At 45.5% G+C, this 23,921-nt stretch overlaps 1 protein-coding gene across 9 annotated transcripts; it reads left to right on the top strand.

Annotated features, from left to right (window-relative positions):
* The first annotated feature begins 1,684 nt into the window (after nucleotides 1-1,684).
* Nucleotides 1,685-21,860, top strand: LRRC8A (leucine rich repeat containing 8 VRAC subunit A). Of its 9 annotated transcripts, none has more exons than XM_065035832.1 (6): nucleotides 1,816-1,904; nucleotides 3,397-3,522; nucleotides 8,117-8,254; nucleotides 8,606-8,863; nucleotides 12,224-14,387; nucleotides 17,736-21,860. In XM_065035832.1, exons 5-6 carry the CDS (start codon nucleotides 12,231-12,233, stop codon nucleotides 18,009-18,011), a joined length of 2,433 nt encoding a protein of 810 aa, XP_064891904.1. In that variant the 5' UTR covers nucleotides 1,816-1,904; nucleotides 3,397-3,522; nucleotides 8,117-8,254; nucleotides 8,606-8,863; nucleotides 12,224-12,230; the 3' UTR covers nucleotides 18,012-21,860. The 9 variants fall into 9 exon arrangements, with proteins under 9 accessions (XP_064891899.1, XP_064891904.1, XP_064891903.1 ...); XM_065035831.1 differs by lacking the exon at nucleotides 8,606-8,863 and adding an exon at nucleotides 7,618-7,684; XM_065035829.1 differs by lacking the exons at nucleotides 1,816-1,904; nucleotides 8,606-8,863 and adding exons at nucleotides 2,102-2,267; nucleotides 7,618-7,684.
* Nucleotides 21,861-23,921: the final 2,061 nt, after the last annotated feature.

Raw genomic sequence — 23,921 nt, 5'->3', positions numbered from 1 at the left:
TGAACGTACAGGGCACGTCCTGAGCCAGCGAATGGCTCAGTGCCATTTGTAACTCTCCCCCTGCTTTCTTTGCCCTCTCCTCCGCCTGCCTTGCAGAAAGACAGACAGTTTTCTGTCAGGTCCACGGGTTGAACGGGCTCAGGGCAGGCGGGTGTGAGTGCTAAAGGTGCTGCAAGGAAATAGAGGACTGGGTAGGACCAGAGCAGAGAGGAGCGAGGACAAAAAGGGATGGACATGAGCACAAGCCCCCACCTTCTTTGGCAGGATTTGCCCTTTATATTGGTTCAACAGTGCCGTAACTTCACCTTAATGTCCTCTTGAAATTCAGCAGAAATTGGTGGATGATATGCACGTGGCCAGTGAGGAAGAGGACGCTGCCTGGCCTTCTGGGAGCTTGTGCTGTAAAACTCAAGGAAAATTAGGACCCTCTCTTTCTTCAGGTCATTTTAATTTAACAAGTGCATCTAGACATGAACAATTCTTCATAATAACAGGGTTTTTTTAAAAAAAATCCAGCTATGGAGTGGTCTGATGAGTGTCTACATCATGTCCCCTGGCAGAAGGGACCGCAGCTCCCCTGGTACATGTCCTGTGCTGATGGCTACAGGAGGATGCTAAAACCCATAATGTTCCTAGAAAGCCACACATATTCTTATTTTACTACAGCAGTGATCACTGGTGTATACAAGTTAAAATTGGCCACACTTAACCACTCAGAACTGCCTCTTGTACACTAATGACATTATAATTAATGCCTTTGAACCCTCCTTTATGAAGTTTTTTAAAAAATGATGCTGCCCAGTGTCCTCCAATGAGTCAGCAAATGAAAATAACCATATAGTGAATCAGCCTCTTTTTTCAGGCATCACAAAATTACTGTTGGATATATCCTCGTAACACATGGGTGTTACTATTCCTGCTGCAAGGAAACAAACGCCGTGTTTTTCAGTGGCCTCAGTTTGGTGAGCTGTTGTTAGAGAAATGGGACAGGGTTTTCAAACTATTCCACTTTGGAAATGTCACCTAGGTTGGTTCTTGTGGAAAAAAAGCTGTAATTTAAGTCTCTTATTGTTAACTAGTCTTGATGCTGATGTTAGTTATACCCAATATTTTTTATTTGAGGCATCCAGCGAGATGTTTGCCAGACTTTCTTCACTGAGCTGGTCCAGCTGCCCCTGGTCCCTAAATGGAGTTGATGTCACTGGTTAAAAACTGACACAAGGTGATGTCGGGGCATTTTTAACCCTTCTGTGTTTCCACAGCAGGGATACCAGCCTGAATCAGGGCCTGGAATTATCCTTGTTGGGCCTCACTTTCCTCTCCGTTCTTGCTGAGGGACAGAGGCTGTGAGTCTGAGTTGCTGTACATAGAATTATGTTAAATTAAATCATAGAAGACTTGATGATGAATGGGTCATAAACCATAATAAAGAGGTAGGGCTTTTTTTTTTTTAACAGAAATAATAATTCTGTACTCCAAAGTCCTGCTGTCCCACCACAGCAGCTGAAGGCACTCGGCTCCCCCACCTTTCCCTTCGCCTGCCCAGCGCTGAGGCTGGAATTGTGGCGGCCCCTTTAAGGCGCTCACCATTTTGCGCGCTGCCCTGCACCAAGATGGCGCCCTCGCCCTCACTTTCTCCTCTCCCTCCCCTCATTACCTTGCCAATAGAAACGTCGCCCGCCCACCCACCCTTGCCCTGCACAAAGATGGCGGCGTTCCCGCTCGTCATGCCCGTTCTCAAGATGGCGGCACCCTCCTCCGCCCGTCGGTAGCGGCGGGACGGGCTGATGGCCGCCATGCCGGGCGGGTGAGGTCAGTTCCGGGGTGGGGCCGCCGCGGTGCGGCTCGGGGCGAACAAAAGGAGCCGGAGCCGGCGTGAGGGAGGGTGGGGGCCGGGCGGCCAGGTGGGTGTCGGGGCGCTGCGGGCCGGCTGGCGTTGTCCTCCCCTCAGCCGTGCGGGGTCTGCGGCGGCGCGTCCCCCGGGCGGGCCGGCTGTGAGGGGACGGGACCCCGCGGGAGGGCGGGCTGGGCGGGGGGCGCGGGGCGCCTGAGGGCGCGCAGCGCTGAGGGGAGCGCGGCGGCCGGGCGGGGCCTGCGCGCCGGGCAGGGAGGGAGGGGTTGCTGACTAATTGGGCAGTAATTTCGTTTCCTCCGTGTCCCCGCCGACCCTGCCCTGTCCTGTCATGCGGCGGGGCAGCCCGGGGCTGGGGACAGGTGGGTGCCGTGTGTGCTGGGTGTCCCCTCCGGGGACCTTCTCCTGCCGGGGGGTGAGTCCTGTGTCTGTTACCTGTGGTGCTGGGGACGGAAGCTGGTTGTTTTTGTGTTAATGTATATCTCACAGAGGATATGTTTTCTGTTTCTGGAAGCCCGGGGCGGTGTGTCAGGCCTGTGGGCAGACGGGGCTGATGCGCAGCCGCTGTGTTCGGGACTCGGGACCGGGTGTTGTGGGTTCGGGTCGGTGCTGAGGCCGTGGGGGGAGAAGGTCAGACAGTCTCCCCCTTCCGCGCTTCCTCTGCAGCAGTCTGGCACAGCTACAGCAGAATGGCTTCAAAATCCATCAGCCCCAACGGTGACTTTGGGATCAGGAGGAATGTATTTGTGGACATCTTCACCACTATGTTGGGTTTTTTATTTTTATTCTTTTTTCTCCCGTGATGTCTCTTCCTTTCCTTTCCCCCCTGTTGTTGACAAAATGCTTTCTGAAGTTCTGCAGTCCTCCCCTACGTAGCCAGGATGCTGGATGCTCGAGGGATCTCCCAAAGCCCTGGTCTGCTCCCTGCTCTGCTTTCCCATGCCCCACGCTGACATGCAGGAAGCAAGACAAAAAGCTGTTGAAATTCTTGTTGCTGGTGCTAGACTGCTGCTGCCCCTTTGAGAAGATTTGTGTCGGGAGATATGTGCTGAGAGGAGACGGGAAAGTTGGTTCACTTGGGACTGTTTAGGAACATGGTCTATGTTTTCAGATCCTCCTGATGGTAACACTTAAAAAAAAATTCAGACTTTTCAGACTAGAAAGTAGGTAGTAAAGTCATTAATCCTTTTTTTTCTTCCATCTAAAAAAAGTATTGTTTTTCCAGGAGGTTAATCTGTCTCTACGAGTTGAGGTTTAGTTTTAATATTAATATTCAGCATCTCCTTTGGCTGCGTCTGCAACATCTGCTATTGGTCGCTTTGGTTTGAATAACTAATTTGGGAGACTCCTTCCTCCCAAGAGTTTCATGTAGCTCTTGGAGTTCTTACCACTTTCCTATGTATCAGGGTGTTTCTTTTTAGTTCCCAGTGACCCTTTGAGTTGTTCTTTGCTTCTTAGAAATCCTTTACCAAGTTTTTACATAACACGGTCCCTCTGTGAAGTGAATCCCCTCTTCTTTGCTGATGATCTCTGTCTCCTTTCAGGGAAGCTGTTCCCATGGCGTGTGGGGAATGCAACGCTTCAGCACCCGCTCAGGATCCAGCACGCAGGAATATCATCTATTTCCAGCACAGAGAACTGAAGTGCAGATAGCAGAACCCAGCTGCAGGGTAAGGGCTGCAGGCCAGCGCTTGAGTGGTATAATAAAGCCAAAAAAATGACCAGGATGCTACTTAAATATAGTTGCAAAGCACAGGGCAGTGATGCGATGACTGATAAGGAGCAAGGAAGAAAGGTGGTTGATCAGGGGGTGATATGGGGAGAGTGGTGGTATGCTAATTAAATTGTGAGCCCGTAGTCAGCTTGAAGATGCAAAAAAGAGTAAAGGATCAGAGTGTTGTCCAAAGTAAGATATAACTGTTATATTTATTCACCCACACATCTGATTCCTGGCTACTTGAAGACTGTTTAGTAAATGTTTTGGTGAGTGTGGTGGGCACCCCTGTGTTCCCTGTGAGGTGACATTTGTGTTGCTGTGCAGACATCTCCTGGGTGGTTTTTCACGGTGAACTCAGGAGTGCACTGGCTCGTCACTCGTGCAGGTATCAATTAGGCAATGACAGAAACTAGTTGCAAGAAACTCCCTCCTTCCTTGGTTCTTCACCAGTAGTGATGAAAGGTATTGCAGAATTCTGTGCTTATCTTCAAGATGAGAAATGCTGTCCAGATTGGCTGTGTTCTGAGCAGTGGAACATGCAGCATGTTGCTTCTGGAATATACATATCCCTAAGACCGGTCTGATGTTCTGGTTAGTGTTCTGGCAGTTCACTGATCTGTTTCTTGTACTGATCCTCTCATGGTCATTGGAAACCCTGGCTTTATTCCTGTAGGTCAAAGACAACATGCATACATATTTCCTTTAAGTATGCCAGAAGCCATGTGTTAAAAGCTAATGTTTCCATGTTTGAAATGTGGAGTGCCTGAAGCCTTCCAGTGATGACTTACTGAGTTGTTTATATTCTGGTAAATGCTGCAGGCGTTCTGAAAGATGGTCTGTGGTTTAGGGCTTTCTGATGCTATTTTTTTTTAAACAAGCAGTGGCGGTCAAATGTATAAGTTGTGTTACTGCTGTGTGATTGGAGCAGGTTATTTAGAGGCCTTCATGTAATTTCTCCACATTCTAAAGGATTTTGTTCAGCAGAGTGCTTAAAAAGGAAGTGAAAACTCGCTTCTGGTGTTAGGTTGAGCTTACCTGGTGTCTAGGAAAAGGGAGGCACGATGTCAGGTGAGTGGTGGGGGAGCACAGAGGAGAAAGGTTTAGGAGTTGTGTGTGGGGCTCCTTAATATGAGGAGATGGAATGCATAGCTATTATTGTGGTAATTGTTAAAAGTTAATGTATACAGCTGCAGTGTGGTTAGCCTCCTTTGTGCATTTTTTCAATTGTTTTCAAAAACAGTCTTAGTTTAGGATATGCGCACTAATACCGAGCAGATGTTTAACAGTCTACGTGCTTTGAAGAGTGTATCTTGAATGCTTCCAAGCATCTTTTTCCTTAAACGGTTGACGTGGTGCGTGGATTTTTGTATTCCAACTTGAAATCCAGTTCGTATAGCTGGATTATACACGGCTCTCTTACTGCTGTGAAACCACATTTGAAACTAAAAGCTATTCAGTTGTGACCTCCCTGCTGAAATAATAGTGCTTCCTTCTCCTTGTGTACTAAGCATTGTTAACATTTGCTATAAAATTACCTTGGCAATTCTCAAAGCTCCTCTTTTGTGACAAATTCACAAGCTGCTTCTCTAGCTCCAGCCTACCTTTGTGCACAGCAGAGCTGTGTGCTGGACTAGTTAGCAGGGTCTCCTTTAGAGTCTTGGCTTTATCAGATCTTGATGATCAAAGGTTAGATGGCCTGTCCCTTATTAATTGATTAATGCACTCAGAAGATATTCTGAGCTGGAAGTCAGTGTTTTGGAGCACATGCTCCTGAAGGCAAGACTGAGAGTGAATATGTTCTTATTCCTCTTCTTTCCTCAGACTGAGGCTAAACATTATTGTGCTGATAGCTGGTGTCTTATTTATCTTGCTTTGCTCTCATCTGCATCTTCTTTCATCTTTAAGGGCTCATCCCTTTGAACCTGAAAACAGCTGTGGCGACACTCATGGATTTGTGCATATTGTGATGGTCTGTCAACAATCAATTAAGTTTATCCTTAAAAGTTTTTACTCACTTTGAATCTAGTGTCTTGATTTCTCCATCTGTTGTTAGGTATGTCAAAGCTCTGCTCTGTCTGCCATTCCTGTCTTCAGCTGAAAACAGCTGGCTATGTTTTCCTGTATGACTCTTCTCAATGCTGGAATTAAATGCTGAAGAGCCTTTTCCTGCAGCTGGTGGGGTGCTTGAAGCTGTTCTGGTTGTTACAAGTCAATGCTGTTGCTGTCTGTTTATCTTTAGTTACTAACAGAGTTAATGCAATCACTTGCATTAGTCAGTACAAGGGAGTGTTTTGTACTTTTCCAAGACGAGCTCCAGTGCCCTGTCCTTGAAGTATCTTTTTTTATGGCAAAGAGAAAATTAATTTTGGATAGGAAGCCTGTGGCCATGTACATTCATAATTTATAAGCTGACACAGACATTTTTCTCTGGTCTGCATCACTGTTTTAAGTCACCCGATAGCATTTAAATGTACATAGCTGAATGACACCAACATACAGTCCCTGCTCCAAGTGCCAGTGAAGCTGATAACTTCAGACTATGTTCAGTTCTGTGCAGCTGGGACAAAATGCTGTCAGAAGGCAGAAAATGTGGCCGGCCAAGCCAGGTCTCCAGCATGGATTGTCCTGGTGGTGCAGATGTTCTTCCCTGTACTTGTTAGGGCAGGCTTGCTCGTGTGATGGCAAACAAGAGCGGTTGCACGGGACGGTTAAAAAAAGAACGACTCTTCCCGTCAGATGCAAGACTGACGATGAAGGAGTAGCTGTAAGGATGATGAAGTGCTATCCACAGCGTAGGTGAATTATTCTTTTTCATGAACTTCAATAAAGACGTTGTGACCCATCTGCTCACTTTGTCCTGCTTGTCTTGTGGCTGGGGAGCGGCTGAATGTTGTGTGCAGCTGCTGGATGGTTGTGTGAAAACCAACTGACGTTGCTTTCCGTGTTGAGTTCACTGGCTGTTCCACTAAGTGAAGAGGGTGAGTTCTGGCAGCTGCTCTTTCCACTGCTCTATCTGCTAGTCTAAATGCTAAATGACCCTTTAAACTTCACATGTTCACTTCTCTATTTTAGAAGACATTTTGTCCCTCAGGAGGGATTTATTTTTTAATGCAGGAAGGGCCTGAGGTAAGGAAAATTGTTTGTTGGTCAGGGCTTTGGCATCTGGCTTCATTGCTGTTTTATTTCTAAACAGCAAAGGACAAAAGCACATGAGCTGTTCCACTGCATGTTTTAGACTTTTCCAGTTACTTGTGTGGCTGTCCTTATGCTCAGAAAGTTTTCTGAGGGGTACTTGAAAGCAGCTGTTTTTCAGTCTCCTTTTATTTTTCCTTTTAGTTCTGGGCCTAATAAACATGAGGGAGGAGACACGTGAATTCCCAGTCCCATTCTGACCTGCAAAACTCTTACATTTACCAGATTTTGAACAAAGAGCTCTGTGTCATGCCCTTCTTCAGAATTTCAGGTGGCAGCATGCTGGGGAGGGAAGCTCTGCTTTGTTGAAACCTTATGGTTACGTGTTGTAGCTTGTCAATACTCAGGGCTATAGACTTAACAGCATCAAGTATTTTCTTTCCCTTATCTATCTCCCTGTTTCTCTGGGCTTCTGTGGGTTGAGAAATTCTGTCAGCGGTGCTTGACTTCTACTTTACAAGTCCACACTCTTCCAAGGAAATCCACTGAGAATTAGAAATACCTGTAGTGGAAACTAAAGAGTTGCAAGATCCAATGTACAGTGTATCCATGTGTCTTTATCTAAACCTTTATTATGAAGCCACCTCACTTGGAAGCTGCATGCCACTGGAAGTCAGGAGGACTTCCCTGATTCGAGGGAGCTCCTGCAGGTAAGGGGTGGAAACTTAAATTCTTCTGCATGTCACGAGATGTTGCGTGTAGTCCTGTTTTGCCAGTAGCTCCATTAGTAACAGAATGGCCCACAGAAAGGAGGAGAAAAGAGGAGGCTTGATGAAATGTTCGGTAAATGAGTCAAGCTGACAAACTATCCAGTGAAACAGAACAGCGATGTTGTTTCTGTTCACTTTGTCCCTAGCTGGATATGCCGGCCAGCAGCTGCAGGCAGGAATTTCAGGCGCTGCTCAGCCAGGTGTCTGTCAACAGTAAGTCAATCTTCACTTGTTTAGCTTGGGTGGTTTTGGACAGAGGAATTGTCCAAATCTGAGGATATTTGCTCCTGCAGCAGTTGCTCTGTTAATGCTTTGAACCTGTTAAATATCACAGGATACTGGGCGCTGTGGAAAGCATTTGTGCTCTCGGCTCTGTCAGCCTTTATCTGGTAAGGTACATGCTGCTTTGTGATGTCTCTGTCAGCCAGATATGTTTAATCTTGTTTCTGACTGATTTTACTATTCAGGTGTGTTGTGCTCAGAATGTCCCTGTTCTCCTAACACGGGTGATTATCTTTCTCCCCCAGGTGTGTCTAGTAAAACATAGGATTAGTACTTGGTGATGCTTATGGTTGGCTGAAGTCTGGGTAGGTTTGGCAGGCTGGTTATGTAAGTCTGAAACTGCTGTTTCTTCTGTCGAATCAGCCTGTTCAGCATTAATGGTGAGGCCGTGCCGCACTTAGTAGGTGGGTGCCCAGCAGGCCGAGACAGGGATGAGCGTCTGGCAAAAGGATCCCACCGTGGGATGCGAGTGTGGAGCTGCGCAATCTGCAGGCGCTGAAGGTGCGTAGTATCTAAATGTAGAGTGTGCAAAGGCTTTACAAGTGTATTTATTTATGCTGGATTGATTCTGCTGTATGGTAATGAGGCATTAACATGCAGATCTTTCCTGGTATGATCTCTGAGGTTGCTCTATATTAGATATGGGGTTGTTCTATATTAGATATGAATTGTAGTGTTCAAAGAAGTGCTGCTTTGGTGTAGCTGAAACCCTCAAAGGTAAAGTTGTTTCTTAGAGAGCGGGGGCGAGGGGTCTGCTCGGGGGCTGTGGTAGCTGGGGGGGCACTGTGGGATGCAGAACTTGAAACACCTCTGACACAGACACTTGTCACATTTTTTTTCTTTTTTCCTCAGTGTGCAATACCTAAACCTGCCTATTTAATTATAACCTTGGAAGACATATTTCCTTATGCTTCTGATAAGTTGACAGGAGTTTAAGCATAGATGTTCCTACCTATCAGCTTATGCAAGTTTACTGAAATCAACTTGCTTTGAACTTGAACAACACACTCTTTCAAAATCTCAGTATCGATGCCTTGCATGTGGGGAGTTAACTACACTGTGAACAAATCACCTGTTTCGGAGTGCAACTGGCAAGTTCTGCAGCTTGAGGTAAATACAAAGGAGGTTGGATCCTTCTGCACCAAGGCTGCTCTGACACGGTGCTTCCTTTCCAGTTATGACTGCTCCTGTCAGTAAACTCCTTCGCTGAGCTCGTGTGTTCTCTGCTCAGCCTTCAGTGAGGCTACATGACAGAAGTGACTTAGCAAATTAAGCTTCTTCCCAGTAAACTCTTTCCTGCTGGCAAAGCTTGCTGGAGTTCAACTCCTGAAAAGAGCAGAAGCTTGAAATCTCTGCAGTCTGCCTGCTGGTCCTCTGGAGCTTGCTCTTGTCTTGGTCACAAGGGAGGTAACTTTATTTTTGGCCACATCTTCATGCAAGGATTGTTCCTTGTTATGCCAGAATAATATCCTCTGTCTAAATAGTTCTGTTCTGCCCATGTACTTGTTGGGAGGGTCTGTGTTCCAGCTACCTGGTTGGTTTCTATGTAGTGGTTCGAATCACAGTCTATGGGAAGAATGCTACTGCACAGGGGAGCATTGAGTGACAGAGATGGCCCCTGAGAATCTGACTTCTTGGAGTTAGTCTGCTGTTGTCATCAACTTCAGCAGCAAAACTGCTTGCTCTAATCCAGAAGGGTGAGTGTTGCAACAAGAATCACATTTTAAAATGATTACAAAATGTAGTTCACAAAATGAAGATATTTGCATCTTGATAAAAGCTGCTGTTTCAGGAACTAGAAATGGATTACATGCATGGGAAATCCGGGTGAGGAGGGATGCAACTTTCCCACCTACTTTCTCAAGTGTTTGGTGGGCAATTTTCCCTTTTACTGCAGATGCTGGGAGTAAGATTAGATAAGACATGGCAAATTCCAGCTTCTGTAAAGGTGGCCTCTAGTTTTATTGTTTGCCTGGGACTTGAACAGGGTCTCCCAGAGGAGTGGGGACTTGCTATGAATGTCCTTTTCATCTTCCAGTGACCCTGTCATTGTTACTGGAAGGCAGGAGATTTCCTGTTCCACCCTACCAGGGTTTAAATGCTGACACCAAGACATAATGGACTATCATGGGACACTGTTATTTTATTAACAATATCAGTGGTTTTTGCCACATGTTCCTGAAATGAAGAGGAATAGGATCTTATTTATGGAGAGCAGGGAATGGTATGGTGGAATTTGTGTTACCTCCTGGATGTAATGAGCCTGATTACAGAGGGTGACAGCGAGGGCATGTGTGTTCTTGTCGTGTTTGTTTTTCTGTGGGGTCCAGCAGCATGTCAGCAGTCCTGCCCTGGCTCTCAAATCTTTCAGCAGCTGAACTTTCTAGCTTCTCTAGGAGCTGTCTTGCTTTCCTGGCCTGGTGTAGTAGGGGTACTAACAAAAAAAAAGGGGCGAAAATAACATGAATCAGGTATATGTCCAGTTTTGATGCTTCTGAAGAGGGAGGGAATGAATGGGTAAGGGGCCTGGGATGGTATATGGCTACTGTCAGTAGTGATTAAGGGCCTCTGTCAGAGCATAGATTCTTCTGCAGAAAATAAAGATCATAAAATGGGTTTTGACTCTGAATTTTCTTGTCTGTGTAGACAAGCTGAAGAGATGTACACTGCCAGGAACTGCGATTCAGGGAGCTGTTTAGCTACCAGTTTTGAATTGTTCTGGAGTGCTGGGGCTGTGAAGAAAACCGTACCCTGTTTTATCCTGGAATTAGTACATCTGTAGTATGCACAGACAGCTCTTCTCAAATGTCTTACAAATGGACTTTCCCTGATGTGGATGTATTCAGAGAATACATACATTAGAGTGACCCCAGTCTGTCTTTTGTGATGGACTAACGTAGTATTGGAACTGGATGTGCAAAAGGGCGAATGCTTCATCTTTCAATCTACCACTTCTAGTTGCTTGCAGCCTTTTCAAGTAGCACTAAGCCAGAGCTGGCATGTTACCATTTATTGTTGTAAGCAGCATACCAGGGAACAGAGTTCTGTATTTAGCGTCTCTAGGGAATGTAGTGCTTTTTGAGTTCATATTAGGAATGGCTTCCTGTGCGGTTCTGTGCTGAAAGTTCATTTTAAATACAAACTTGAATTCTACCCAAGCAGGCGCTATGGGCACCCCACTTGTCAAAAAAGCTTTGTCCTGGCCATGGGTTTATAGAACCTGCATTCCCCCAGGAATTATCGGGACTGTCTGTACAAATGATATCTCATGGGCTGGGAAAACACGATTGAATTTTTGCTTTTCCTGCTTCACAATTCATGCGAGTTTCAAAATGACTGAAAGATTAGTGCTTGTCCTACTCCTGGACTTTGCTAGCAAGTTTGAGGTGATATTACTGCTTTCTCACACTCATTAGGACAAGTTACAATGGCTTCCTGTTCTTTGCCTGTGTTGCCTGTCAGGCGAATGTTGTGAGTTCACAGTTACCTGTGGATCAGTCAGGCTTCCACACTTTCTATGGCCTGTTGAAGAACGTTTTGGAAGTTCTCGTCTGGAAGTCTGAAGGACAGGACAAGCACTGCCATAAAGCCTCTGCTTCCCAGAACCTTTGGATTTCCTTTGTGACACTGAAATCCCAGCCGAGATGAACTCTAGGTGGGAGTGGTTGGTCAGGGAAGTGAATTCTTCTTTTGTCTCCCCCTTCCTCTGCTTCTGAAGTAAATAAGGCAAAGAGCAGCTGTTACAGGATTTCAGTACTGAGTTCGTCAGAGGGCGAGTGACTAATCTTTCCTTGGAGAATTAATGCAAAAAGGGGGGAAACCTAAGCTACTTACTTGGAAAGAAGAGTCACGATATCAAGCAACTTTGTTCTCTTTTCCAGCTTGTTTGATTAATGTGCTGTTGAGTTGCATCAGTGAAGTAAGGGGTTCTAGGAAATATAACTATTTTATGTAAATCTTCTTGTCCCTGCAGTTTGAGAACCGCACAAATGCAGAATTATTAATTACTAGCTCTGTACAAACAGTAAAAAACTCAGGACAACTATGCTCTGTGTGTGGATGTTACCACTTCTCGTAGTGCTGGCACACTCCTTCATCCCTGAAATAAAATCCACAGATAAAACAGTAAACTTCCAAATACTGGCCTGGCTGGGGCAGTTTGTCTTCCCTATGAGCTTTCTTTAAGTGTGAATGTCTTGCCCCACAGGCTGCTAATGATAAGCACCAGTTCTGATATTTGCGACAATTCATTTGCCGGGGAAGACAGCGACAAACCAATTTCACAGCCTCAGCTGTAGCAAATTATTTGGAGGAAGACCCATTCATTTGTGCCCAAGTAACTTGAAATTTGGTGTCTGCTAATTCCAGTCTTGTTGGGCCAGCACTTAAAATGTGAGGTTCCTGATGCCCTCTTGAAAAGCAGGATGAAACACTTTAAGCTAGTAATGCCTGTTTTTGGTTTCCTCTCAGGTGAATCATGATTCCAGTGACTGAACTGCGCTACTTTGCGGACACTCAGCCAGCGTATCGCATCCTGAAGCCATGGTGGGACGTCTTCACAGACTACATTTCCATAGTGATGCTGATGATTGCGGTGTTTGGAGGGACGCTTCAGGTCACCCAGGACAAAATGATTTGTTTGCCCTGTAAATGGGTTACCAAAGACTCTTGCAATGACTCGGTCAGAGGTTGGACAGCTGCAACCCTGGAGCGTACCTACTATAACTCCAGTCTTGTTCCCTCTACTGATACAGGGCCGATGGGGATCCGGTATGATTTGGACCGGCACCAGTATAACTACGTGGATGCGGTGTGTTATGAGAACCGTCTTCACTGGTTTGCCAAGTATTTTCCTTATCTGGTGCTGCTACATACTCTCATCTTCCTGGCTTGTAGCAACTTCTGGTTCAAATTCCCAAGGACCAGCTCCAAGCTGGAGCATTTTGTGTCTATTTTGCTTAAGTGTTTTGACTCTCCATGGACAACGAGGGCATTATCTGAGACAGTGGTGGAGGAGAGCGATACCAAGCCAGCATTTGGGAAAATGAATGGCTCCATGGACAAGAAATCCTCCACAGTCAGTGAGGATGTGGAAGCCACCGTTCCCATGCTGCAGAGAACAAAGTCTCGGATTGAGCAAGGGATTGTGGACCGGTCTGAGACTGGTGTCTTGGACAAAAAGGAAGGTGAGCAGGCCAAAGCACTCTTTGAAAAAGTCAAAAAGTTCCGCACGCATGTGGAAGAGGGAGATATAGTTTATCGCCTCTACATGAGACAGACCATCATCAAAGTGATCAAGTTCATTCTGATCATCTGCTATACTGTTTACTATGTCAACAACATAACGTTTGATGTTGACTGTAAAGTGGACATCGAGAGCTTGACTGGCTACAGGATGTACCGCTGTGCTCATCCTTTGGCCACTCTCTTCAAAATCTTGGCTTCTTTCTACATCAGTTTGGTGATATTCTATGGCTTGATCTGCATGTACACGCTCTGGTGGATGCTGAGGCGATCGCTCAAGAAATATTCCTTTGAGTCCATCCGGGAGGAGAGCAGTTACAGCGACATTCCTGATGTGAAAAATGACTTTGCTTTTATGCTCCATCTGATCGATCAGTATGACCCCCTGTATTCCAAGCGCTTTGCCGTCTTTCTGTCGGAGGTGAGTGAGAACAAACTGCGGCAGCTGAACCTCAACAATGAGTGGACTTTGGAGAAGCTGCGCCAGAGGATCACCAAGAACTCCCAGGATAAGCTGGAACTGCATCTTTTCATGTTGAGTGGCATTCCTGACACAGTCTTTGACCTCATTGAGCTGGAGGTCTTGAAGCTGGAGCTTATCCCCGATGTCACTATTCCCCCAAGCATTGCTCAGCTCACCAGCCTTAAGGAACTGTGGCTCTACCACACAGCTGCCAAAATTGAGGCTCCAGCCCTTGCCTTTTTGAGGGAGAACTTGAAATCTCTCCACATCAAGTTCACAGACATCAAGGAGATTCCCCTTTGGATTTATAGCCTGAAGACACTAGAGGAGCTTCATCTGACTGGGAATTTGAGTGCCGAAAACAATCGGTACATTGTGATAGATGGACTGAGGGAGCTGAAGAGGCTGAAGGTGTTACGGTTGAAGAGTAACCTCACCAAGCTGCCACAGGTGGTGACAGATGTTGGTGTGCATCTTCAGAAGCTTTCCATCAACAACGAGGGCACCAAGCTCATTGTTCTCAACAGCCTTAAGAAAATGGTCAACTTGACGGAGCTTGAGCTGATCCGTTGTGACTTGGAACGCATTCCTCACTCCATCTTTAGCCTCCACAATCTGCAGGAGATAGACCTGAAGGACAATAACCTAAAGACCATTGAAGAAATCATCAGCTTCCAGCACTTACATCGTCTCACTTGCCTTAAATTGTGGTACAACCACATCGCCTACATACCCATGCAAATAGGCAATTTAACTAATTTAGAGCGCCTTTACCTGAATCGTAACAAGATAGACAAGATCCCTACCCAGCTCTTCTATTGCCGGAAACTTCGGTACTTGGATCTCAGCCACAACAATCTGACTTCCATACCCCCGGATGTTGGACTTCTTCAAAACCTGCAGAATCTGGCTGTGACGGCCAACAGGGTAAGTGAGCACAGAGCTGAGTGTTCCTGCCTGAATAAAAGTAACTCTGGCACTTCTGTTATCTGTGTGATTACACATGCTACAATGGTGTGTGAAATACTCCTGGCACTGCCATTCTATTTAAATTCTCCAGCTTTTGCTTCTCTCCAGGGGTTTATCAAAAGCAAAACATTGCAAATAACTCCAGGGGCAAGTTTTTATGAGAGCAGCACTTGTTTTGTAGCATTTCTTCTCTCGACAAAGAAACTACTTCTAAGTGGCAATTGGAGCTGCTTTAGAAATCCTGCCTGTTGGTTGTTTCTCTGCAGTAGGAAGCTTGTAGTCTCTAGATTGACATCAGTTTGGGGCTTCAAATGGAGATCTGAGAAACTGTAGTCTTAATCTAGAACTATGCACTTAAGCTTATGTGCTTCAGCCATGTAGGTACACTGTTGCAGCGGCCACCTTGGGGCACGTATGTGTGCGGCTTACAGCTTTGCTTGTGGTACTTTGTGTTTCTGGGGAGTTTGGTCTTGTAAGCGTGTACTTCTTGTGAGAAGCAGGATATGGAAAGACTTAAGAAAAATGGTTCTTAAGATCTCACTCTTAAGAGTCATTGTTTTGTTTCCCAAAGGAGACTTTGGAGAGAGCAGAGTAATCTTCTGCGCAGAGTGAACTAAACCAGGTTTATCAACTGGCATTCGGATGTGAAAACGTGAACTGTGGCAATTCCTTGACTTTCAGAGGGTAGGAAATATGATGGCACCCTGCTGCGCTGCAGTATGATGGCTGCGGGTTTTCTTGCGTAATCCCATGTAGACCAAGTCTAAGCATTAAGTGTCTGAGTCTAAGCACAGGGCGGGTTAGAGGGGATGGTGAAGTGTGCCAGGCTGCCTGATTGCCACATGTTGTTTCTTGCCTTCTGGTGGAGGGTGTTTATTTGCTTACAGCAAACTGTACCCATATTTTTTTCCTGTATTTTTGTTCTTGTGTTTGCAATTAAAGGGACTCAATTTACCATGTATCACAGAGATCAGTCTGTGACTGCACGGACTGGGTTGCTGAGCTGAATGTCTCATTGAAGCTCTCATTCATTCTGTCTGCAAATTCCTGGGAGGCTCTTTTTCTCTTGGAGTTTATTACCACCTGAAGTTGCAAAAGGCTCTAATATAACTACAAATTGCTGACAGATCTCATTAGTGGCTTCTGGGTTCTTTGGGGAATACGCAATAGAATTGTCCTGGAGCAGTCCTAGTTTTCACTGTCATATATCAAGATTCTTCCTGCTATTGGCAAGATATATTCATAATTGAACACTGTCAAATTGCCTGTGAGAGTCGGACAGCGCAGTTCTGCTGTGGTTTGGCTTTTCGCAGGGGAAACGCTCTCAAATCAAGTATTTAATTGCTAATGCAGTTCAGTATTACACAGGGTTCTTAAAACTCCAGCCAGCAGTTTGAAGTGGCTGTTGGAAAAGTTCAAGCCTGTGTTGTGTGCTGTCACTCTCCAGTGGCACAAGCAGCAGCCGTTCAGCGATCCCAGTTTAACAGCTTCTCACCCAGTTTGCCCAGCACTAACGGACTGGGTGGCTGTTCATCTATTTGTACAGGAGGCCTGAGCTCTGCTAAACGTCACACTATGCACACATTCCCTGCCACATTAAAACCCAAAATATTTTCTTGGTGCAAGTGGGGCTAATATTGGTAGTTTCTGAGGATGGCATTAAGCAAAGATGAGGGAGTGTGTGTTTGTTTTTTTCTTTTAAGCTACTGTTCAGAATTCAAACAATTTTGTACCTTTGTCTCCTGGTAACCTTCCTGGCACAGCTTCCAAGGGTTAATCTGCACTGTATCCTCTGCAGTCTTGGGGTGGAGCCTCTCGTGGATGAAAAGGAGCTGGAGGGAGCCTCAGTTCCCCAGCACAGTGCGACACCACCCATTTATCTCTGAGAAAAACCCGAAAACAATAATGCAAGAGAAAGGCTGGAGCAGCTTTAGCTCCAGCTTGTTCTGAAGCAAAAGGTGGTGAGGACCCAGTGGAACAGCTGAGCCGTTTATATCCTCCACCGGTGCCTGGGCAAGGCCACAGTTGCCGTGGGGCTCTGGTGACCCAGTTACTGACAGTAAAGAGTGACTGCAGGAAGCAGGACTGGCAGGCTGGCATTTCCCAAAGCCAGGAATGATCTCAAATGTCCTCTCCTAGCTCAGCAGTCTCAGCAAATAGAGACCAGGAGTTGGCTGGTGTCGGTGCACCATTCTGGGAAGCAGGCTGCATTACAGCACACTGCTTCCTTCCTAAACCAATACTTGTCCCTTAAACGACACTATTATTTTCAAGAGTCTGTGATCATTTAATTGCATGTTGCTGTTTGTAAAACAGTTGACAGTACCAGTAACAATGACTGAATTCAGCTGAGTTTTATTGGTCTGGTCTTGGCTTCTTCTTGGACTTCATCTCGCTCAGAACTGATTAGAGTCTAATTTAACTGTGAATGATATCATGCATAATTTAAGTTTTAAGAAAAGGACATGGTTGTATTTAAAGGCAAATTGTAGCCTCCAGGATGAGACTTTGAATTATGGGAAGAATACTGAATTGCTATGTTCAGTTCCTAGCCTGGTGTGTGGTAAACCTTAGCCATAGTGTTTTCCTAGAAATTCATTGGGAAGACTGGACTATTAAAAGGCTTTAATAGAAGTAAGCCTTATTAAATTAGTGACTCATGGATACTTGAAGGTGGGGGTGGGAAAGCTAACAGCTGGTGGCTTTGGTTATTTTGGTTGCATTTTTGCACTGTCAAAAAAACCTGTGCTGTGCTTTGGAGCCTAGAAAGTCTTTGCAACATTTTAAAGCCTGACAGAAATAATGGAAGAATAGTCCCAGTTCTCAGAGTCTGGAGGTCATACCTGTTGTAGCCTCTTCTCTTACAACAGCCAGACTAGGAGTGCCGACTCAGTCCAGTCTTTCTGTTGTTCAGCATGACACCGGTTGTGCAAAGGGGCTTGATCAGTGACAGTATAAAGGGTTTGGGGTGGAAAACAGCTGATACTGATGGGAGCGTGTGACAGTACAGGCCAGCTGTGAGCTGGTTTCTGGTCCTCTAATCCTGTCCTTGGTGGTATCTTCAGCTTTAGCCACCATCATTGGTGATTTCTTCTAACTTAGGCAGCAGAGTGTCTGAAAGACGCATACAATTGTGGTGTAGTGACTTTGGGAACAGTCCTTATGGTGGAAAGCAGGGGAGAAGTGGATGATCCAAAAGAAGTGCTCTGTAAACCCTGAAGCATTGTGTGTGCTTCTTATGAGCATGTGTCCATGTTTGCTGGTGACTCTGCCTATGACTGATTTCTTTTTTTGTTTGTTTTTCAGATTGAGAGTCTCCCACCAGAGCTGTTCCAGTGCAGGAAACTGAGAACCTTGCACCTGGGAAACAATGTGCTGCAGTCACTCCCGTCCCGGGTCGGAGAGCTGACAAATCTGTCACAAATAGAGCTACGAGGGAACCGCTTGGAGTGTCTGCCCGTGGAGCTGGGAGAGTGTCCTCTGCTGAAACGCAGTGGGCTTGTGGTAGAGGAGGACCTGTTCAACACGCTGCCCTTGGAAGTCAAAGAGCGGCTCTGGAGGGCAGACAAAGAGCAAGCCTGAGCCCCTGGAAAAAAGGGAAAAGCGTCTGACCAACTAGAAGGAAACAAAAGGCCATTCCAGTCCCCCTTTCCCCAGATCCTCCCCTTTCTCCCCTCCGATCACTACCAGACTAGCCAAGGAGTCCCTGAACAAACACGACTCTGAATGAGGCGGCTTCTTGCCTCAGGTGCAGGCTGGGGGAAGCTTGGGATCAGGATGAGGATCACGACAGATTAGTCAGCCTCTGAGAAAGGGGCAGTGGGAGTAAAAGGTCTTGCTGTTCTGGACAGAAAGTGAGGTGGATGGTGCTGGTGAGAAGAAATGACCTTTGAATGGAGGAGAAAATGAAATGTGGGGATTGCTGCATTGCTCCAAATGGGGCTTATATGTGTCAGGGACCGAGAGTGTCCAGTGTCCTGCAAGCAAAGATCAGGAGACTAGGAAACCTCTTGAACTTCCATCTCTGTGTGTGACACCTGGTACTGTCCCCTCAACTCAGACTCAGGCAGTGAGGCCCCACAGTGGGGTGGGATAGGATACAGACAGCTGATTTTATCTACATGCTGGCATTAAGATTTGGGGGATAAATTGATCTCAGACATCAGCTTGAATGCAGGATTTTTTTTTTTTTTTTAACCAAATGTCTGTCCCTTTTGCATTCTGCACCTTCTCTTCTGCCCTGGAGAAGGAACAAACCCTCCCCAAACTATATCTGCTCCTTTAAGGTTGCACTGTTTTAGTAGTTTCAAGTCACTTGTGCTGGAAGCACTAACTGACATGATTCCAGAGCTTTAGCCTGTTCTGAAATGGATGGTTATAGTGCAAGTGGGAGAAAAATCTGGATAAAAAGCAGTGGGACTGTCTAATCTGCTCTCCCAGAAGCATTGAGTTGCTTCAGGATCTGGCTTTTAAAGTTTTTAAGCTACTTTTACATTCCTGGTATTTTGTCACATATCAAATATGAACATACAACTGGCCAGGGTGTCTCCTGGGGCTGGTGGTGTTGGTGGAGATGAACACTCGGTTTTTCTCTGCATCTCTTGCCCCCCGTTAAGTTGTTAAATGCTTTGCCAATGTTTTTCATGAGCGCAGTCTACAGAGCTGCTTGGTTGGTCTCTTGTGTCGTCCTCCTCACTCTAACAGCTGTCAGTTCCTGTTACACCTCTTGACTTAAGTAGGAGGCTGATGCTGATTGAACGTGGTGCTGGAAAAGGACCTGGCCTCCTGTTTCTTCCTCTCTTTCATTCCATCAGCTTTAAGGAGCGATATGAGAATCCTCCATGGACTGAGCTCCTCTAGATCCCTGGGACAGCGCAGACTTAATTCAAACAAGTCTGACCTGTTTGGTATTGTTTGACAGAAGAAAAAAAGAAAGAAAAATAAAACCGCAAGTGTCTGCGCTGGCAGAGGTAGATGACTTGTAATAGCTACTGATAATCATGTCCTTAAGGTGGGGTGGTTAAGGTGTGCCTGTGATACACCCGAGGTCTGTTCTTTCCCATCAGAAGGAAGAGGAGGCTCAAGGACCTCCAGGTCCTGGTTGTAACACTCTGCATCAGACCAGCAGGTTGGCCCCAAGGGGCAGTGCTGCAAGCTGGGGCTTGGCAACTTTGGGGGCGTCCCATGCGTGCAAAAGTACGGAGCTGCAGCCTCCTCCAAACCGATTCCTGGCAAGCTCCCAGGGAGTGCCCCGGCCTGGTGAATTGTGGTGATCCCTTGGATGCTGGGGCAATAAGGCACGCTGTGGCTTTCTTCATCAGATGTAAGATATGAAATATATACACTAATCATGCTGAAAACACAAACGATGTTAACTGGGCTCTGGATTTGTTGATGTTCAGATGCTTAAATAAAGCTACATTAAAATCCAGGAGATATGTTTATAAAACTACTTCTAAGAAAGATGTAAATTCTGCCTCCCTTAGTCCATTCATTATGAGAAGTTTAAACAGTCCAGGGAATAATATAATTAAATCTCTTTATCTGGAAAGCAAGGTACTGTAAAAGCTCTTCTTTCTAACAGGGTTAGTGTCTTGAAATTGTATTAGAGTTGGGGCCACCACTGAAAAGATGGGGAAGTGTTGATACTGATGCTTCTTGGATTGTACGTGTTCTATTTGCACGAGCATTTTGGATTAACAGAGAGGACAGGAGTTGCTGGGTGGGCCTAATGCTTTTGAAGTAAAGCAGGAATGGCTCCAGGCTTCAGTAATAACTGTTTTCCAGTCGGTTCCTTGTGGTGGGTGTGGGGGCTGTTTGGATTGTGAAAACCTTTTTTCCTTATGCTGTGCCAAAAGATAGTGCTGGAGAGTAACAGCTACTGAATAGCGGCTTGAACTCTTTTGTATTCGAGGCCACTGGTTGACTGGTTTACAACACATGTATTTTAGACCAGGCAGGGCTGAAAGGGCAAAGCACCTCAGGATTTTCACCCTCCTTAGAGAAGGACAGATTCCTTCTGTGTGTCTAGATCGTTGTACACGGGTGCTTTGAGTCTTGATTGTAGTTGTGGTCTTAGTCATACAAACAGAACTTTACACAGTCACGTTAGAAATTTATATAAGCGGCTTCTGAAAGTATGCTGCAGTGCTTCTAGAAGCTTGCAAGCCTGAACTGCTGTTTTTCTCAGTGCTGAGTCCATGGGACAAGTGATCAGATAACGGAGCTATGCTGCTGCTCGCTGAGTAGAGTCTGCTCTGTGCCTGAGGTCTACAAAGCATTTTTAAGAGAGGCCAGTATTGATCGTGCATGAAGACACTGGCTTTTTGCTCCTCTTACAATATTCCAAGATCAGTTTTTTTTGGCTATGGCTGCTAGGGCTTGAGATAGCTTCCTGCGTGGCAAAATTGGGGTGAGCAGTCTGATAACTTCTTGTACCTGAAACACGGGTGGCACAGATATACATGGCTACTCTGGAAGACAGCAATATGTATTGTTTACTCCTGATATGTGCTTCTTGGTCTTCCCTCAAATAGATACTGATTCCAGAGTATCAGTCTCACGTGATGAGATGAAAGAAGCTTTAAAATGTCAAGGATGGGGTCTAAACTGTGAGGTCCTGAATGTGCTTATTGCTCAGGACTCCTGCAAAACTCAACCCACAGCAGAATGAGTCATCCACCTCCCAAACTTGTCTGGATTGCTCAGGCTTTGAGAGATGAGCTTGCATCAACAATCCTTCCTCATTTGCAAGTATTCAATTAGTGTATATTTTTTTCCTTTAAATTTCCATCAAACTGAAGTTTAAGGGGTTTGTTTCTGAGTCTGATCTGTGCATTCAGAAAAAAAAACAATCAAGCAAACAATCAACAGTCTGGTCAGTGTATTGTTTTCCTGATGGGCTTTTCAAAGCACTCTGGTAGTAGCAAACCAGATTATTTATTAGCTGCTAAACCATACAACGACTTCAACCCAATTGTTTCCTTAATAGCACTTCTGAGCTGAATGAGTTGTTGGAGCCCCTGTAGATCACACACATGCTCATCCCGTGTTAGGACTGGAGGTTAGTGATGCTAAATACTCCAAAAAGCACTAAACTGCAACTAAGGAATACCAAACCTACTCCATGCATTACATCTTGCTGTATCTCTGAAACTATGCACTGGAATGTTAGCTGAAGTTGTTCTTTGTTTAAGATGTTCTGATTTCTATTTGGTCCCCAGTTAATTTAGCAGCTGGAGTTCAATTTACTCTGCTGGTCTGGTTAACTAGCTGTTCCAGGTAGCTTTCACGACATGGTGTTTTTTGGTATTAATTGTTACTTCCTGATAATAATCCTACCTCATTTCTTATTTTTTTCTTATTACCATTTATGCACTCTTCTTAGCTCACTTCACTTTAATTAAAGTTCTTGGTGTTCATTACCATAAATAGCATTAAATGGTTTTCTGTTACTGAACCACACTTTTCTTTCCTCGCTGAAAACTGATTCTAGAGATTTGGAGAACAATAACACACCCTTTGCAGAGGATGAGGTGGATGGAAAAAACGTTTCCAATATTATTGATTCCACAGCTGTGACACCGTTTCCTTTCCCTGCTCTGGAAAGGGACTTGCATGGTTTGAGTTCTTTGGATTTTAAAGTTTTTATTTTTAGTCTTTAAGGGGAGGATTATTATTTTTTTTTTCCTCATTAATCACAGAATCACGGAATCGACTGGGTTGGAAAAGACCTCAGAGATCATCCAGTCCAACCCTTGGTCCAACTCCAGTCCGTTTACTAGATCATGGCACTAAGTGCCATGTCCAATCTCAGTTTAAAAACCTCCATGGCCGGTGAGTCCAGCACCTCCCTGGGCAGCCATTCCAATGCCTGACCACTCTCTCTGCAGAGAATTGCTTTCTAATCTCCAGCCTAAATCTCCCCTGGCAGAGTTTAAGCCCGTGGCCCCTTGTCCTATTGCTGACTGCCTGGGAGAAGAGCCCAATCCCCACCTGGCTAGAACTGCCCTTCAGGTAATAGCTATACCTTCTCTAAAGACAAATTAATGTAACTTCTCCACAGAGACATTTGCTCCTCCAGGTGTATTTGCGATAGTCCCACCTGCAGCCAGCTCTTCCCTCCGATCCTCCCTTTCAACCATGGAGACATTTCTCAGCTTCTGGTGTGACTTCTCACTGACAAACAATATTGTCATACTGTAAACAGTAGAGTCACCTCTGAAATGTTACCTAAGGTAAGGCTGTGTGAATGGGAACTAGTAAAACTATTGCTTAAACTTCACTTTTTCTCATTGCATTTTAAGATGATTTTTTCCCCCACCGTTTGGCCACGCAGTGGATCCTGTAGTTTTACTAAGCATGTGCCAAAACAGTGAGTTTTCTGTCCTGCCTGCATTGTAACAGTGCATGAAGCACAACTGGACAAGAGAATTATTGAACTCGGCCCCTTCTCCCTCCATCCGCAGCTGTAGGTGAATATCGAGCTGCCTGGGCAGTGTGTGACCCTCCAGAGATCTCATCTCCAAAACCCCTTCTCAAAAGTAGCTGTGTTTGAATTGCTGGAACCCGACAGCAAAAGTGAACTTTGGGTGAGTTCACACAAAGGAAGGTTTAATTCAGGATTTACCCTTCCTTTCCTCCATCTCCTTTAAAGGAATTTTATTAAACAATGAGGGAATTCCTTTTTTCAGAGGAGACTTAATGAGAAGGGGGGCAATGAGCCTGAGTCATCTCTTACAGCTGACAAATGTGCCCGTTTAAGTAAGACGCTACTCATGGCTTAAACATTGTTCACTCCCTTTTTGTAAATGTCCGAGCAGGGTTGTGGTTTGGCATCCGCGACTTGCTCTAACATTTCAGGATCGTGACATTGGCTTTGTACGTGGGGTTGTTTGGGCGGCTGGTCGACTGCACCTCCACCGTGAGCACTGCGGGCTGCTGTGTTCTCTGAAAGCCTTGTAAGCCTGGACACTTCAGTGGAATAAAAGTGTTAATTTTGAATTTGCATTTTCCTTTTACGTCTGCTTTCTTGTAAGTTTTCTGTATGCAAAGGCGCTCAGCAGATGTTAGTAATTCCAGCTATTGCGTAGGATTATTGGCCTTTTTACCCATGACGTGAGTCCTCATGGATTATGACATTCCTATATGAATAAGCAAGATGTAGATGTACAGCAAAAGAGATCCTGCTTGGTAAATAAGCCCGGGCTGCCTTATGGATTTCACCATCGCTTTGACAAATGCCTGATGCAGTTTATGGTGCCAAATAAAACACTTGGAGTATTGTCTACATAGTCCAATAGCTCAGTTGGGCTTTCAAAATGCAAATTGTTCTCCCCTTCCCCAGGGAAGGGACAGGGACCGAAGTCAATGGAGGAAACTGTTGGTTGCTATAGAAATTGTGTGTTCAGCCCGCTAGTGGTACCAACAGATCGCAGTGTGTTCCCTGGCTGTCTGCACACCCCACGCTCCGCTTTTAAGTCAAAATGCTGG

The sequence above is a fragment of the Columba livia genome, chromosome 19, assembly GCF_036013475.1.
Source record: "Columba livia isolate bColLiv1 breed racing homer chromosome 19, bColLiv1.pat.W.v2, whole genome shotgun sequence".
In the NCBI taxonomy this organism is placed as follows: domain Eukaryota; kingdom Metazoa; phylum Chordata; class Aves; order Columbiformes; family Columbidae; genus Columba; species Columba livia.
Note: the sequence above shows the minus strand (reverse complement) of the source record. Positions and strands in the feature narration are given on the sequence as shown.

What these genes read in the sequence shown, in the direction of transcription:
- LRRC8A (XM_065035827.1), top strand. Translation starts at nt 12,231, where the DNA reads ATGATTCCAGTGACTGAACTGCGCTACTTTGCGGACACTCAGCCAGCG. An exon ending in TGGCTGTGACGGCCAACAGG is followed by an intron (nt 14,388 to 17,735) that starts GTAAGTGAGCAC and finishes TTTGTTTTTCAG; the next exon opens with ATTGAGAGTCTCCCACCAGA.